The sequence below is a fragment of the Notechis scutatus genome, chromosome 2 (assembly GCF_049901735.1).
Source record: "Notechis scutatus isolate UNSWTSFEM ecotype Mainland chromosome 2, rNotScu1.2, whole genome shotgun sequence".
NCBI classification, from domain to species: Eukaryota; Metazoa; Chordata; class Lepidosauria; order Squamata; family Elapidae; genus Notechis; species Notechis scutatus.
Genome location: NC_142010.1, coordinates 172,584,664 through 172,602,894, shown reverse-complemented (window position 1 = coordinate 172,602,894; position 18,231 = coordinate 172,584,664). Strand labels below are relative to the sequence as shown.

Below are 18,231 nucleotides of genomic sequence, written 5' to 3'. Positions count from 1 at the left end.
CAAAAATCTAATTGGAGAGCATGATTGATTACTCTTGGCTATGGATGTTTTTCATTGGATGATACACCCAGAGGGGTGGGGGGAGCAGGATCAAGGGTGACAGTGAATTATGTATCTCAGACTTGGCTACGCCCAGGTAAATGCTGGACTTAGAATGTTACCTTCAAATAAATCTTTTTTAGTTTTAGGAGTGTGGCTCTAGGCTCATGGTTTAATTGGAGTAACTACCGGAATCCTGACACAGTGATTCACTTAATAACTGTGGCAAGAAAGTAAAATGTGGCAAGACTCACTTAACAAATGTCTCCCTTAGCAGTAGAAATTTTGGGCTCAATTGTGATTGTAAGTCGAGGTCTACCTGTACTCCTGAAGGACTCCTGGTTTATAATATGAAATCCAGGAACTCTGCAACCTCACTATGTTGCCAAGAAAACTACTGGATTTGTCTATGAAGTCAAGACTAATTTAAAGGCAAGCTTTACATTCAGATTATGCCTACCTAGATTTTAGTGTAGGAATGTGCTAGGATTGTGATTGTAGGGTAGATCCACATTATTCAGTCATTTGATAACCAGTCTACAAACTTTAACACGTGCTACGGAAAGCGAGTTAGGGGAAAGGATATTTTTCAAATATTGCACGTCATTCTGACACCTACAGAAATTCAATTTTTTTTTTTTACTTTATTTCATATTGTTTAGATAAAATATTTCATGTTTTATTTCATATTGTTCAGAATTGTCTGGGATTATACCGAAATGGATATTTTCTGAAAATCTCATTTCTGCTAGATTATTCAGCACATTTTTGGCAGGGCTAATATAAAGTGACTTGCCAACCAAGGGCAGTTGGAATGGACTATGGTTTTGTCGATCTGTCCTCCCCCATGCCTTCCTGAAGAGGCAAGCAAAGGTGTCAATTTCGGTGCCACTTTGTCCTCTCCAAGTGATAGCGACCGAGCTGAAGTCAGCACTGCCGAGCAAAGAAAATGCATCTGCAGGTAATTAGTAACAATCAGGGTCTGCTCAGGAAATGCTGACTATAGCAGTAATAAGCTGGGCACATGTCATTGGCTTGCAAATGGAGAGCATGCTTATGAACCGTGGCAGCAGGCAGTAAGAGCTAGGTTTTTTTTTTAACTTAATATTTAATGTTGCATAAAAACGATGGAGAGAAATCAACTAGTTTTATAATCAGATGTTCAGCCACTGGTCCATAACCACAAGCAAGTTGGTGAATGAAGCGGGCTAGAAAAATGTCATCAAAATTTCCTTTCGCCATAATTTAGGTCTAGTTTTATGGACCTGCTGATATGAATGCCAATGTCTAAACAGTACTCTCTCTTTTTTTCCCCATTCAAATGATATTACCGCAGATCAGATCTGCAAATCTGCTAGGAAATGCAAAGCCCAGCCTGACACCACAGCTGCACTGAGGATCTTTTACATTATTATTTCTCAGTGCTGCTTTTCCTACTCCAGCCTGGCTTGAAAACAAGAACAATGAAACACTGTGGCCATAATTCTCTTATCTGCGTGGTTCTCAGCCTATTTTGCATTGATTAAACTATTTTATGAGTTGGCTTAAGAACTCAGGACTCACAATACCAACTAGACGTAGGTCAGTTTGTGAATGGAAGCCAAGCTCTGTCCCTAGACATTCTCATAAAAACTGCTGAAGCTTGAACTGCAGATCTCAGCCCTATCAAAAGAACCAGATTAGTTTTCTTGGCCACAATAAAACCCATTTCTCAAACTCTCTTCATCCCAGAATATGGGGGCCTTTAAGCATTTCACACATTAATATCCTGCTGGGTGTTGAATTGTGAAGAACTAAGAAATTGGGTGGTTTTATTTTCATGAAACAGAACTATTTCCTCCATTGGTCAATTACTTCTGTGGCTATTTGTATCCTTTTTTTCAAAAAAATGCATATGACTAAATTTGTTTTTCCCATACAAAATGAAGATGTCCTAACACATATGTTATGATGTTGAAAGATACAATATTTGTGATAGTTCAGACGATATGCTATGTTCCACATTTAATGAGGAAATGACAATTTTCAGAATTTCAACATGAGTTTGTGGGTGGGTGTGATTGTAATAGAATGGTTCATCAATCTTATCTGGTCTGTTCTATTTTGTTAGGTTCTTTCTCTTATAATTTCCATAGCCCGGTGTTGTAAGGTATCTAAGCAGAACTAATGTTGTATCATACTTAAAGTTATATTTGCATTTAAGAACATTAAAATGCCCTGCAGAATTAAATGTTGGCCTACCTGAACTACATTTCCAACAACTTGTAAACTAAAAGTGGTCTACTGGATACTGTCTGGTAGTTTATATTCATTGCGTATTGGCGATGCAACTTCAGAGGCACCAACTCTCCAGTATCTGACAGTTACTGACCACAAAAGGCAGAATGAACTATTTTCTGTGTGTCCTGCTTTGTTTATCACTCTGCATACTCCCTTATATTGGACTGCTAATCTTGGGTTAGTAGTTTGTCTTTGTCCCAAGTATACTCAGAGATCTGCTGTATGATTCTTTTCCAAGCAGAATTAGGTGCTGAACGTTACCTTTTCCTATCATGTATTTATACATTTATAAATTTGTAATTAAATTATAATTGTATAAATAATAAATTTCTTTTCTCTTATAGATATACACCTCCTTCATTTATCATTGCTCGGATTAGATTCTCATTCTCAGGAATGCTCATATGCAGATGCAAACATTTTACCTCCAGCATAAAAGTTTTTATTCCGATATGCAAGCATAATGTTCAGATTTGTTCTAGAAGGATACCACATATTTAGGAGAAAAGACTTCAACCATCATGATAGATTTGCCCTTGCTGTGGGTTTTTAATTGGGATTGGGTAGCCATCTGCCAGGAATAATTAAATCTACTCCTTTACTAAGCAGCGGGTTCGACTAGATGATTTGTAAATTCTCTTCGCATGTTCTTTGATTCTATTGTTCGAACTAATTTTAAAAACTCTTTTTTCCTTCAGATGAAAAAGAACATTGAGAAATTGAGAATTAGTATGATATGGTGATAAACTGGGAATTCACCACTTCAAAGTCCATGTCAGTCAGGAACTTAAGTTCACCAAATCAACATATGTCACTGATTCAGATCGAGATGAAGGCCATCATTTCTATAAAATGATTAAAAGTGAAACAGCTTTGTTCTCTTTTATGTCTAATTTTGCCTTCACTTTGTTCTTTAATCAGAAGATGGATTGCAAGTAGTGACACCAATTTATCAGTTCTTTAATACCAATAGATGAAATGATCCTAGGCAAGCTAGTATTTATTAAGACTAATACTGCTCCAATTCTCCTGAGTCCCTTAACCCCATTCAAATTTTCCTGGGAGTTGCAACAAAATAAACATGAATAGGATGAAATATAAACCAATAATAACACAGTTAAAATAGTTATTTAAATGAATTTAAACTTAAATAATTATTGTTCCCTTATTAGTTTTCCAAGCTGAATGTTCCCCATCAGAATGAAAAGGTTTTAATGTTACTAATATTGTAATGGAGATGAAAATAATATTTGTATATGAGTGCGGGTATATGTTTGTGTCCATACTTGCCTGTGCTATGGGGAGGTAAGGAGTTGTTTTCAACTCACCAGACTTACATACATGCCTCAATAAATCATATGCAAATTAGCGTTGACAGTTTTTTATTTCCCTTTGGAAGAGATGGCAACCTTAATTTACTTGCCATTTTGATGAGGTTTTTTTAAAAAATTATCTATGGTATTTTTAAGGTGGAGTACTTAAAACCAAGTAATAATTCAGCATATTGAATATTAATTTGAATTAATATTATTCAGTATAACTATGATTTTCACTGATGTTACCTATAAAATTATGAGCTTGGTTACATTAAATATTTTTTCTCTATTATTTATTATTAGAGCAACTATGTCTCTTTCCAGGGAAAAGCATATATGGGTGATTAAATGCCCAAGATAAATTTATACATTCATGAATTAAAATATGTTTGGGTATTTTGATGCAAAATTGCCTGTGGCTTTCAAGAAAGTACATACCATTAAGAAAGCAAATATTATTATCTGGAGAATCAAATTCTATGTTCATGCTAATGCTACCTATTCTCTTTTTTGTTTATTTGAAGCAGGAGGAGAGAAGGATGCAGTATTACTAAAATCCAGGATTTATTATAAAGGATCTACAAAGAGAGTAAAATGTATGATATCAGAAATATGTTAAGAGCAGTTAAGACATGGATTGATGAATGCATGCTATGAAAGAGGGGAAAAAACCCTAAATAAAAAGAGAAAGGTTTGCTTGACCTCTAGTTGATGAGAGCATTAGTGAACAATTTAGTGCATTCCAGATATTTTGGACTATAAACCCTAACAATAGACCACAGAGTCTTTTGAGGTTTATAAAAGTCATGGCCCAAACCTCTAATGAGACACATTAAGTTGTGTCTCTTTGACTTATAGCATCCTAATGAACATTTAAAAAGTTGTACCCCATAAGCCTTTTTTTTTTTTTTCAAAATCAGTCCTTCCTGCAATGAATTAAACTTTAGATTAAGAACGCTTGGACAATTTTGGTTCTGAGGCATTCAGTCTGAAACAGCAGCACAGAAAGAGTTCAGAGAGAAAGAAAGATTTCCTCCAGAAACCCTAAATATCACTTTAATAGCATTCTAAAGTACCAAAGCATTCAAACATCATGTTAATATGTATTTTAAGCTTAAAAGATATGTATAGCCTAAGCCACTCAGAAACCTAGAAACCAATTAAATACTTAGTAGGTTACTATAAATATTTAGTAATATAGCTTACTAGATCATGTGTGAAAACTATTTCAACTGTTAAAATATTAATCCTGTATTTACTTTCCAGATTATCAACTAATATATAAATCAAGTGTGGAAGCATGGGATCATTTAGTACAAGGACTGTAGCTTGATCTTGCAGTGATCTTCGGATTCCTCTGTTTAGAATACCTCAGGATAGAATCCTATTAACTCTACACTGTGTTGCTTTATTAAACACAGCTGAACATGATGCATAAACATACAGTGGTACCTTAGTACTCATCGTTAATTGGTTCCAGGAGGCACAATAAGTTCCAAAAACGATGAGTACCAAAAAAACCCAAAAAACTTTAAATGAGTACAAAAAAAACCCAAAAACTTTAACCTTAGACTTTCTACTACTGACCTCACGCCTTTCCTAAGAGGTCTGTAGGGGGCGTGCATAAGCGCACCAACGTGCCTACCGTCCCTGTCCTATTGTTTCTCTTATTCTTTTATTTTTCTTATATGTACCCATTTCATGTATTCACAACTATGTATACGCTTATACTTATTATCTTGTAAACAATTGGCAAATCAAATAAATAAATAAATAAATAAATAATTTTCTCCCATAAGAAATAATGTAGTGAATCGCAAGGCAGCCAACACTGACATGTTCTAGCATGTTCTAGCTTCAGTACTAAACTCAAAATGTGTTTAGTACCAAATGTGATATGTTTCAAAGCAGTTGAGTAACAAGGTACCATTGTATTAGAAGACTTCCGCAAACTATTTTTTCATCAAACACATTCATCTTTCTTCTACAACTCCTGTTATCCTCCTTCAGTCTATTTGGCTTCCTGATTTCTTTCCTCCAATTATTGGTCATAACATTTCAACTTTCTCCTGCTTGTCCAGCTAGTTGGTTTCAAACTCAAAAAGCACTGATAAGAAGAGTTGAAAATCCTTCTGACCATCCAGCTGCCTCTGATTGATAGTAGCACAGGCAGCTACAATGCTGAAATCAACTGATACTTTATGATAGACAAGGGATGAAGGTAAACCTTGCCAAGGACTTCTATCAACAATATCATAGCATGCCTTAATGAGTTATAATACAATATAAGAATAATCCAATTTAGGTTTAATATGCCCCATTTAGGAACCTCCAAAATCAATAAAATGTTTTGATTGGGGCAAGAACCACAAGTGCAACAATAGAAATTAAAATCATTCTAACAACAACAACAAAAACCCTACTTCTCCGTACTTGCCCTAATCTTCATGAAAGAAATAAACTATTGTATGAGTGGAAACCTCTTGATAGCAAACTTCTTCACTTCTCTCCTGGAAGGCTGGTATAATGGGGATCCTGTGCAAAATCTGTTACAGAACAGAGCACCAATCAGGTAGTGCTTTAGATAATGTTGATGATTTAATGACTTGCTTTCCAGTAAAGTTGATCAAGGTGAGATAATACATTAGCTTCAGTGCTACTCTGATTGCTCTGTTCTGATATATTGTAAGTTTCATCCAATTATTAAAGAACATTGGAGCAAAATCTGATGAACAAATAGTGACTATAAAATAATGAATTCACTGAAAAGCAAAAAGGTATTGTCAAAGAATTAAAAAAGAGGTTGAAAGAAAGCAGTGGTGTGAAGAACAGAGTTGGTTAGTTCTTGTGTTACATAAATGAATTTCATACATAATATACTGTATTTTATTTGGATATACTTTTGGTTCCTTTTATGCATAACATGATATTTTTATTCCTATGTGTTCACAATATTTATAAACCATGAAAGTTATGAGGACTTAAACCTTCTGTTCATTTCTTTTCAATTCATTCTGATCTAACACGAATGTGTCATGTATCCACTTGTCTGCAATGCATACAGTTACCACTAGTCTCCACTTCTACGTATTTAAATTCAACCCTTTTCATCACAAAAGGATTTCAACAATTCAATATTCTTTTAATTATAAACACATTCAGATCACAACAAATGCAAGCTAAGGACTATATCTCCAACCTGTCCACAGAGCTATTCCTAGCTCATTATCAGACTTGGACAGAAATTCTGTTCCCTTCCCCCCACATTCACCCCTTTGGTCATCATTTGTCATGCAGTGAAATAACCTGCATAAAACATAGCTAATTAAATCTTCTTTATCTTCTACTTCAGATCCAGGTATATGACATAAAAGCAAGTAAAATCTTCATTGCTCATGTTGGGTAGAATATTGTACAAATTGGGTGAGAGGCAGAAGGGAAAGACAGAGGTAAATTTTGTTCTGCTATGAAATCATGTAAGTCATATATTTATATCAGCTGCAAGCCTGAATTTTTGAATTGGAAAAATACCTTTTAATGAGTTGAGTTCCATTAGCCAGAGTTAATACAAATTAAATTATTTGTTGACTCACTGGAATGTTTTGTGGAATCTGTCGAGAATTTCTCTTATCTCCTTTTACATTTAATTTAAATTTGGAACTTCTGACCTGTTTGATTCAAAAGCTGAAGGGTATCTCGAACAGTAAGACGGTTGGTGATAAACATACATTGTTTTTATATGCTGTTATATTATTTTAAAAGAAATTATCTATCAAAATTGATGGATGTAGTACATTTTGGTAAGTTATCAATGTATTCAATTAAGTGGAATAATTCTATTATATGTCCAATAGGATCTAATGTACCTATTGTAAGATTGGGACCTTATATAAAGTTTGAATTCTTTTTAGAATCTTGGAATTATTGTTTTTAGGAAGATCTCCAGGTCAGTAAAGATATGTATTTCAAAATGTTCACCACAAATTATTATTGATATTAACAAATGATTAAATGTTTTTATGGGAAAAAATAAAGAATGATTAAATGAATATCTATTTTTAGAGATATGTGGATATTAAATCTGTTTTGGTATTTTAAGGATATGAAAACGTTTATATTGATCTGACGTTTCCCAATTTTCTTTATCAAAATAACAACTTTCTTATAGAGAAGGGAGTTTTGATTTTCAGATGTAGACCTTTATCACTGACATATATTTTCATATCTAACTGAATAAATGATTCATTTCAAAAGCCTTTATGGGCACATCTTTATTATTATTTGTTCCCCTTGGTATCTTGGCAGGGGTTTGGATCTATTTTTATTATGTGTCTCTATCTATGAAAGGAAATATTTGCCATTAAAGACTGCAAGATATATTTAGAATATGTTGAGAAAAAAAATTGTATTTCTAGTCTTGTAATTGATATCTAGGATCGAGTGTTGTAGCCAAGACAGGGTATTGATACCTTAGCTAAACTTATTCTCTAACAATCTTATAAAGCATTTGCAATATTGCAGGCAGAACTTGAAAACTGATTAATGGAAATATATCCAATTAAAATGTTTTGATTAACTGATTAATTGAATGCATTAGCAACTCCTAAATAATTATTATGATTGGTCACCCTTATTACATTCTTAGTATTTATTAGCTTGATAATATTAAAATTTTAATTAATCATTAAATTATATTATTGTTATCATTGAAGGAATATGTAAGATTCTAAAGCTATTATTATTTTAACTGACAGGATTATTATAACAAAGAAAGAAAACTGAGATGTAATACTTTATGTAAATCAATTATGTTAGTTTTAAACAATGTATTTTTCTGTCTGTATGCCCCTTGATCTTCAGATATATTTGTAGAGTACTAAACATTAAGAAATTTAATAAAGAATAGATGCCAACATTTGAAATTTAAATAGTGGAAAGGACTTTAATACACATTTTGAGCCTGTCCCATTGATGTTCCATTTTGGTTTAATGTAATTCAGTTTCTCAATTCAATATTGAGAAGACAAAAGAAAACATAAAGAAGCTAATGCAATGTTGAACTATATACCAGAAATTTGTAATTTAACGATGTATGAAGAATCTAGATTTCTATTGGATTGCAATTAAAATAATTTTCTTTATCGTAATGACTCTGCTAAACTAGATTTTAAATCTCATATATTCATCTATGTTTACTTTCTGACAATTGATTTCATATCAATTAAAGGAAAACCTACCAATTTTTCATTTTCTATATAGTCAAGGTATAATTTGTTGCTTAGAAATTCAGTTCATTTTCTCTTTAAATACATAATCTAATATATATTATTAATTGATATTATCTATGTATTTTTCCTTTTTGTTTTTTATATTTCAGTACCTTTTTGTTTTTGTATCTTTTTATTATATTAGGAGACATAAAATACTGCATTTACAAAATAAATGTTCAGTGTTCTGCAAACAATATAAAATAAGAAACTAATAATGCAAACATTTAAAAATCAATAATTAAAAAGTAAAAATACAATTTATCAAATACAGTAGGAGCTAAAAATGCTACTGCAAATTAGAATAAACAACTAAGAAAAATTATTAAACCAAAAAAACAATCCTCAGTAACACTTGCTGTATTGATCAACAATCTTCCCCTTCCTGAGTGGAGGATTGAATAGAATAGGCACAGTGCAGAAAATTGTGGGCTATATGTTTGTTTGTTTGTTTTAAACAAACATGGCATGAAACTCAGTTATATCCATTGGACAAATTAAGTTCTAAGTCTCATGCACAGAATTTGTATACGATCCATCCAGTGTACTAAAATAGGAAGCTACAGAAAAAGGTCACTCCTGTTCAGCAAAGATAGAAAACTGGATTGGATCAATTCACATGCTGTCTTCCAGGCAGGCAAAATGTCCTCTACAGACAGGCAAGGACATATATATTCCTATGTTTCTTCCCACAGTGCTGCAGCCACTAAGTTCAAGCCAGAGGAGCTGGCTTCATTCTTCCCTCATTCCTAGTGGGTAAGGATGAAATGGAGCTTCAGACAGCCTCTGTTCAAACAGACCAGTAAAGTCTTCATTCGACAACTCCCTTGTTGCTCAAGAAAGAAAGAATATAGCGATACAGTCACCGCTCCACAAAATTATTGCAGTAAGGAGTCATCAAAAGCGGCGGGGTTTTCCTTTGGATGCTACTTCGGTCCCTTCCACCTCTTCTATTCAGATAGAAATTTTAGAGGTAGGGACATGTTTCTTTCATTCTTTCTGGTGGGTCAAACCACAAAGAAGTCAGTGCTTCAATTTGGTCTGGCTAGGCTTTTTGAGAACTTTGTTTCTTAATAAGTTGCTTTCACAATTAAAGGCATAATTTCTGATGCCTTGATAAGCTTCGGCCTGCATACGGTCTCTAGAGCATCAATTGTTCATCTCTATTGCAATTACAACGAAGTTATTTTTGTTGCTATGGTGTATCTCACAAATACAAAGCAAGTATTCATAGAAATAATAGAACATCTATACAGAATACAAACTACAGAGGTCTCTGAATGCCTTCAGTATCATGGGTTTCATCTTATTTTTTTAAAAACTAGCATTTGTTAAATTCATATCGCAAACTTTATACACTGTACCATCACAAGCATCAGTTTTGACATACATTCTTTTCCAAATATCTAGTTTTCTTACCTGTCACAATAGGATATGATTGTGGTCCTGGGACACTGGCACCTATATCTGTTGATGTAGGGCTTGTTAAATTGGCCTTCATTTCATCTAATCCACCAGCTAGTGATGTCATGGCTGAATATTCTGTTGACTGAGTTCAAAGAAAAATGAGATAATTTAGTAACATTTTTCATATATTAAATTCTAATATGGTTCAAACCAAGCTAAGTGGTTCATTCCTATATTGGCAGTGAAGGCCTTGAATGGGGTGATAATGGTAATAATGGTAATTTTATATCTGAAGATTGATTTTACTGTTCAGATGCAACATGAAATGAAACAGTTTCAAACTATGATGAGATGTTATGACAATATGAATCCTGCAAACTTCAGTTATTGGGTTAACTAAAAAAAAATAGTTTCTCAGATTGTTTGGTGGACAAATCACCAGCACTTTCTAATGTGAATCAGAAGATAATCTCAAAAAATACACCTAATTATTGGGAGGGGGGCATGGCAATCTCTGTATCACTCCTACAAACTTGAAAGTTTTTTCTCTAAAACCATGAATTATTAAGTATGACAATGATATTGTTTGTTTTGTTTAGCGGTGCACTAGAAGAAGTATGTTTTAATAGTTTTTAACTGCAGTGCATCCTCTGTTGGGCCATCCATTATAGAATTTCCATTTAACAAGTTCCCAAAGTATTGTGAGACATGAACACTTTAATCTTAGAATATGTCATTATAGTATAATGCATTAAAATAAAATTGCATTTCACAATTATAGTACATCTCACAAGTATATAAAAAGTTGATAAATGCGAAACCATTCCTTCAAATAATGAACAGGTGGTAATCTATTGCCAAGCAGAAAATTAATATTAGAACCAATAAAGAAATTATTAAGCCAACTATATACATGACTGTAACAATTATCAAGCAAGATGCAGACTGCCCTGTTTACCTGACCTTTTGGTTAATGGTTTGTGTTGCATTAATTATGTTTGTCTTTGGCTATAGTTACAGTTGTTTCTTGTGATTTATTGGTTGCAGATACCATTCTGATTTTTTTTTTAGCTGTTGCTTTGAGTATGTCTGTATTTTAGCAATGACCTTAAAGATGTGCCACCGCTGTATTTTTGTTTTATCTTCTCATGCAGGACAGCAGCATAAAATATTTAAATAAGTATAAAATAGCTCAGAGAAAAAGCTAACAAGCTCCTCCTGTGCAAGGCAGCATTGAAATAAACTGCCTTGGTTTAAAATGACATAGATGTGCATTCCCTTGCATGTTTCCCTGGAAATTAAACTCCCTTATTTCATAGGGACATTAAAAGAAAAATGGTGGTACATATCTACTTAGGGGTATATAGGCAGTGATGTATTATCTCTGGACTGCCCACTCTGTTCAGGAGGAAGGGTACTGTAGAACAATCCCTTGTTTCATAATTCCATGCTTTATTTTCATTGTGATTTCTTTCAAAATGCATTAATTATTTGTAACACTTCCGTTTTTTATTCGGGGTAAATTGGAACCACCAATGTGCAGTTGCTACTTTGGCCAGACTGTTTTTAATGACCACCTATTACCCACAGAGCATAAAACAAAATGCTCTTAGCATTTGTAGGATTCTTCTCTTCAGAAATGTATTTTTAAAATAAAGATAACAAGCCTGTCCATTTGTTTGTTAACAAGAATGCATGCTTTGTTTATTATTTGTGAACAGATACCACTCGGTTGCAGCTTGAAGTGAATCCTGCCTCCAGGTGATGTGGGCAATTTTGGACATGTTTTGTTTGTTTCTTTTGATGTTATGTTTTGTCTTATTCACCGAAGGCATGTCGGATGTCCCAAATCAAAATTCTGCCCCCACAACTGTAGCCCAACAGGGGACATAATCAGATTTTTTTTTCTGTTTGTCAGTGACAAATAGCCTGTTGCAATCCAGCTTTTTCTATACAAGTAGTCCTCAGCTTACAATTATTCATTTAGTGACCATTCAAAGTTATAACAATACTGAAAAAAGTGATTGATGACCATTTTTCACATTTAAGACCACTACAGAAGAGGTGTCAAACTCACATCGTCACAGTGGCATCATATTATGTATTGGAACTTTTTCTCCTTTGCTAAACCGGGCATGGGCATGGCCAGTGCAGGACGCATCCAGCCTGTGGGCCGGGAGTTTGACAGCCCTGCACTACAGCATCTTCATGGTCATGTGATCAAAATTCAGGTGCTTGACAGCTGACATGTATTTATGAGGGTTGCACTGCCCTGAGGTCATGTGATCCCCTTTTGCGACCTTCTGATAAGCAAAGTCGATAGGGAACCCAGATTAATAACTGTGTGACTAATTTAATAAACTGCAGCGATTCGCTTAACAAGAAAGGTGGCAAAAAAGGTGGGGCAAAACTCACAATAATTCTCTTGCTTAGCAATGAAAAGTTTGGACTCAATTGTGGTCATAAGTTGAGGACTACCTATTATATGGAAAGATCAGAGAGGCAGGGTTTCTTGGGCATAAGCAAGCTGCTGGATATATTGACAACAGGCAGGGCAGAGAGAGGCAGGTCTCAGTAAAATAAATTGCACAAAGGAATACTGGGACATGGTAAAAGTCCTTTAAGCATGTAGGTGTCAAAATGCAAACAAGAAAGAACAATATAAGACGCTCACGATACGAAATTGGGAAGTCAGATTAAGGATTGAAATCCAACTTGAAATACAAGAGGGATAAGCGTATAAAAAGCGGTTTTAAGGAGAAAACTTTTCTCTCCCATCCTTGCTTATGGAAATAGCCAGGCTGATCTACTTTTTCTAAAGATTTGGAACAGGTCTCACAGTCATTCAACACAGAAGTCATATAGCTTTGGGCTTGAGGCTGTCTATACAGATAAATTATGAATTTATACAGATAAATTATGAATAGAGACCCATATATGTGTCCCAGGGTAATGTTGCTGTCATGATAATGATAGTGTTGATGTTAATGTTGTAAACTGTGGATCGTTGGCTCTCTAGAAGAGAAAGGAGAGAGAATAGATATATAGAGCTATAGAGAAAAAACACATGTCCCTGGGGCAGATAAGGATATGTATACGCATTTTTAACAATTTAAAGAGAATTCTTCTAACAGCACAAGGAACACATGCTTACATGCCCATCATGCTATTTTTTTCTGAAGTAAGCAACTTTATACAATGCACAGAAAAGGAGTGAGAAAGAACATAAAGAGATGAAATAAGAAAAATTATAGGAAACATAGCTAAATCTAGTTTGTACCAATGCCATTCTTATATCTCTCCACTACTACTACGCGCCTCTCCACTACTTTCCTACTCCACTATCTTTCCTTCAACTACATTCATTCACTGCCTTTTGTTCTTTGAACTCTCTTATTTTTGTGGACTTTGTCAACTCTGTTCAACCTACAGTTTCTTGGTCTTCCCCTTCCTTTGAACCCATTCAGTCTTCCTTCGAATATTTGTTTTGCCATGCTAGCCTTTTTCATTCTATCTGTAGGACTAAATCACCTAAGTGTACTTTTGCATTTAGTTCACATTTCAACCAGCACCCAATCATTCTTGATCCTCTCATTTCTTGCTTTGCCACTCACTGTTCTTAACGTTACCAATTCCTGCTGCATTTAAATTGCTTGTATGTTTTGCCCGGCATAACCAAGTCTCATTTCCACAGAACTAACTGGGCAGAAGTTTGCTCTTTCAACATTCATTTCTCCCAACAGATGGTATCTACCCACCAGTTTTCTACCAGCATTCGCATAATTTAAAAATTCTCTGTCCATTTTCCTATCTTTAATAAACATTCTACTGAGGTATGTAAACACAATTTTACTTCCTCTAGTTTTTGTCATTTATGTATAGCTCGTAATCCTTCACCCTTTCTCCCTGTTTAACATATCTAACTCTTTGATACATTAATTTTCAGATTCATACTTCACTTTGCACCATCAGTCTAACATTCCCTGCAAATTATTCAGCTTCTTAGTCAGCAATCTGCCATCATCTTTATGTGTCCTAACCAAAACACTTCTTATTTTGCTACAAATGTTTCTTATACATTTTTCCATAAATAGATTAACAACAAGGGAACATCACATATCCTTGTCTTTCTCCCTAGTCAATGCTGAATCGTTTATTAACCATTCTATTTATTCCCATTCGTGTTTTACTTCCATCCTTCCTTTTCTATTCTACTAGCATTTGCCAATCAAATTTCAACTTCACAGCTGGGGAAAACATTCCATAATTTAAATCTATTCATTTTGGTTCTTTTGTTTAACCATCATACACCAGGTGTTCTTTTTTGCATTCATATGTTCTCAATGAGCTGTTGAAGAGCACAAACTTGTTTGGCATAAAGCTTGTTTGGCATAAAGTCCTTCCCAGATTTTTCCACCTCTTGAACACTTTTAGTCAGGTTTTAGTCGAACACGTAACCAGGCACACTAATCCCCTTGTAAATTTTGTATTCATTCTTTCAACATTTCTCCTTGGTAAAGGGGAACAATAAGAGCATTCTTCCCATACTTCCCATACTTAGGCAACATTTGTAGCATTTGGTTCAGCTCTACTTTTCAACATATCAACACATACAGGTAGTCCTCAACTGAGCCCAAAATTTCTGTTGCTAAGCAAGACATTTGTGTGATGGCTCCTGTGAACGATGGTTCCTCCACGTCTTCCTCAGAGGCCTCGGGGGACAATGAGAGCATTCCTGGCACGTCCGGTTTTGCTGACCCTCAACTGTTGGCAGAACATGCCTCAGCTGGGGAGAGCTCCAGGCCGATGAGAAAGAGGGGGAGGAGTTACCGGCCTTGGTATGCAAGGCAGAGAGATGGAGATCTGTCAGATTGAGGGGAAAAGGCTCTGCCCCTAATGGGCTGCATGGGAAGGGTTATTTAGCACAGAAGCAACCTGTGTGGGTCCGTGGCCAGATGATTGTTTGTGCTTCAGGGACTTTGCTGCTTGGGAATTTAATTCAGTTGCGGAGTGTGTTTATGTCTGTGTTTGGAGCAGCCGATTATCTGTCAGGTGGACTAATTAGTCATTGCCTGGAAGGTTAGTCTGGAGCTTGTTTGTGGCTGGCTTCACTGAAAACAAGTCCCTGAACTCCTGGCTTGGACTATTCCTGTGACTTCTCTTTGCAAGCCCTAAATCTCAGACCACTGGACTTGTTGACAAACCTCAGTGGAGGCCCCTGACCTCAGAGGAGATTTTGGATTTTGTTTTTGGAACCTACCCAGGCAAAACCTTTATTTCGAAGACTGCTTTTGGCTTGGCTGTAAGTTTGTTTTGCTTTTGGTTATCTACTTGGTCGCTAACCAATTACTGTGCTAAGTTTGCAGCTGGGGGTTAGCTGAAAACCTGAAATAGAACTGTTGGGGGAACAGGCTGAATAAAGCACTCTACACCAACCCTGACATGTGGGTGAGTGGGGCAGCACAATTTGTTAAGTGAATTTTGCCCCGTTTTATGACCTTCTTTGCCACAGTTGTTAAGTGAATCGCTACAGCTGTTAAGTTAATACCATGGTTGTTAAATGAATCTGGCTTCCCCGTTGACTTTGCTTGTCAGAAGGTTGTAAAAGTTAATCATATGACCCCATCAAAAATATGAGTCACTTGCCAGGCACCTGAATTTTGATCACATGGATGCGATCACATGGATGCGATTTTTTATAAGTATAAAAAATGGTCTTAAGACATTTTTTTCAGTGCCGTTGTAACTTTGAATGATACTAAAGAACTGTTGTAAGATGAGGACTACCTATTCAACATAGAGCTGTTGGAAGTCAAGTGGCATCCAAGTTTAATATATGATTATGATTATATCACTAACTGTTCTGACCCAGCCTTAGCAGAAGCAACACACAGATTCCTTGTCACGAAAAACCCCTCTTTATTTACCTCTTGTGAATTAATTGCATTCACCCACCAAAAAGTTCAGGCAATAGTCCTTCAAAGAGTTAACTGCAGTAACACACCTTATCAGTTCTTTGCGATAATTGCAAGGCCTTGAGCTCCCAGGCTGCAAATTAAATTCTGGCAAGCAGTCTCTGTGCCACAAAATATGAGCAAAATCTTCAGAAATATGAACTGCTGTCTCCTACAACAACCACTCCCCTTTCCTTCTATTTATTCCCCAGCCAGGGAGGGGCCATTCAGCGACCACGTATGCTTTGCTTCCCAAGTTGACTCCTTGTCCTCTGTTGTTCACCTCTCCTAACAGCTCTGCACATATGTCCATCTGGAACAGGCCCCAGCTATTCTTCCTCCTCGCTCATATCAGCCTCCAAAGGCAGGGAAATGTTGAACAGCCCTGCCTCTATCGCTACATCCGACACAGAGCATCCCTCAGAGCCTTCCCCAGACTCCAGAACTGGCCCAAGTTCCTCCCCAACCTCCTCATCATCCGAGTCTGCCGCCAGCTCTGCTGGCAGCTGGCGGGCCACAACACTAATATTCCTATTCCAACTTCTAAAATAATCATTCTAGAAGTTTCTCAATTCAGTTTCGTCCCATATCATTTCATCAGTTTTCTTTTAAATTCCACTCAGATTTCCAAGAATCTGAGAAAAGTGCATGGCATCTTTTCTGCCTCTTTTAATCTTAACTATTTATTGATCTTTTTGCAATGTTTGTTTTTTCTCTCTTTTATATATCATGGAGTCTTTTTCTCTGATCCTCATTTTCACAGGAGTCATTCCATTATTTGCATTTTTCCTCATTCATCTGATCATCCCATCAAAATCTCTTTTCAAAATTTCTTACATTAATATTCAGAAAATTCAGTGATACTCTGATTTACCAAGTGACCTCAACAGCATGTCTGTTCCAATGTCCCCTTAGTTGCTTTCCACTTTCCAACATTTTGTTAGGAAGTCAACAGAAGTATTAGAAATTAGTATCTTCTAATATTTTTTCATAAAATATTTTCATTTTCTCTTCTAACAATAATTCAACCTTCATGCTAATTTTTTAATACTTTCCTTTTTTCCCCAAAAAAATTGATCAAAACTGATCTGTCCTATATTCAAGCTTTTCTCAATATTTCATAATAAACAATGAAATAAATCACAAATGCATATTCATTCCTCCACCACATATGAATAGATTTATTCTTACAGTCTGTATTCAGAACAAATAGGCTTTTTAAACAGATGTTCATCTAACAGTCAGCATTCTCATTCATATCCAGTCACACTTTTTGATTTCCTGTTCTCATCCATCCTTTCATATTTCTTAGGTAAACTTTTTCTTCCCTCTCATTCTTTCAAAAGACTACATAATTTTTTCCCCAAACTCATCTCCCAGTTCTTCTAATCTTAACTATTTATTGAAGTATTAAATTGAAATTATTGCCAACTTGTGGAATTTTACTTCTATACGCACCCACAAGATGCCATTTTATATTTTTAACATACATTTTAGCCTTTTCATTCATAATTAAACCCGCATCTTAATTTGCCTATAGGAATTCATCAACTCCATTCTGTAAGATCAGTTCACATTCATTCAGACTTACTACATTCTTCTCATCTTAATTGCACAGACATCCAACATACTCATTTTCCTATATTTCATTTCATTTGTGTATACCTGCTATTTATGAATTTGCTCCTCCTACTTCCAAACTGCAATCTTTCTTAAAGCATGGTCATCACCAGGTGAGTCTATAAATATATACCTTTATTGCACATAATGACTTTTGTTAATCAAGTCCATCATATTATAGTTTATAGTAATTTGTTAATGGAAATTTGGTTACAGCCTTAGTCATACCATGCAGTATTCCCTCTGAATGATAAAGACAATATATATGTTTCAATTTCAGCACACATTGATACAAAGAAAACCAACTCCAGTTTTATCCCAAGTGTGCTTATACTATTTTCTGTGAGC

At 35.2% G+C, this 18,231-nt stretch overlaps 1 protein-coding gene across 1 annotated transcript in view; it reads right to left on the bottom strand.

Annotated features, from left to right (window-relative positions):
* PAX5 (paired box 5) overlaps window positions 1–18,231 on the bottom strand; it is a 243,846-nt gene that overhangs the window by 101,807 nt on the left and 123,808 nt on the right. The window contains exon 7 of the mRNA XM_087957413.1: window positions 10,322–10,451. Within this exon, the coding sequence (XP_087813539.1) occupies window positions 10,322–10,451 (130 nt within the window). The remainder of the gene's footprint in view (window positions 1–10,321; window positions 10,452–18,231) is intronic.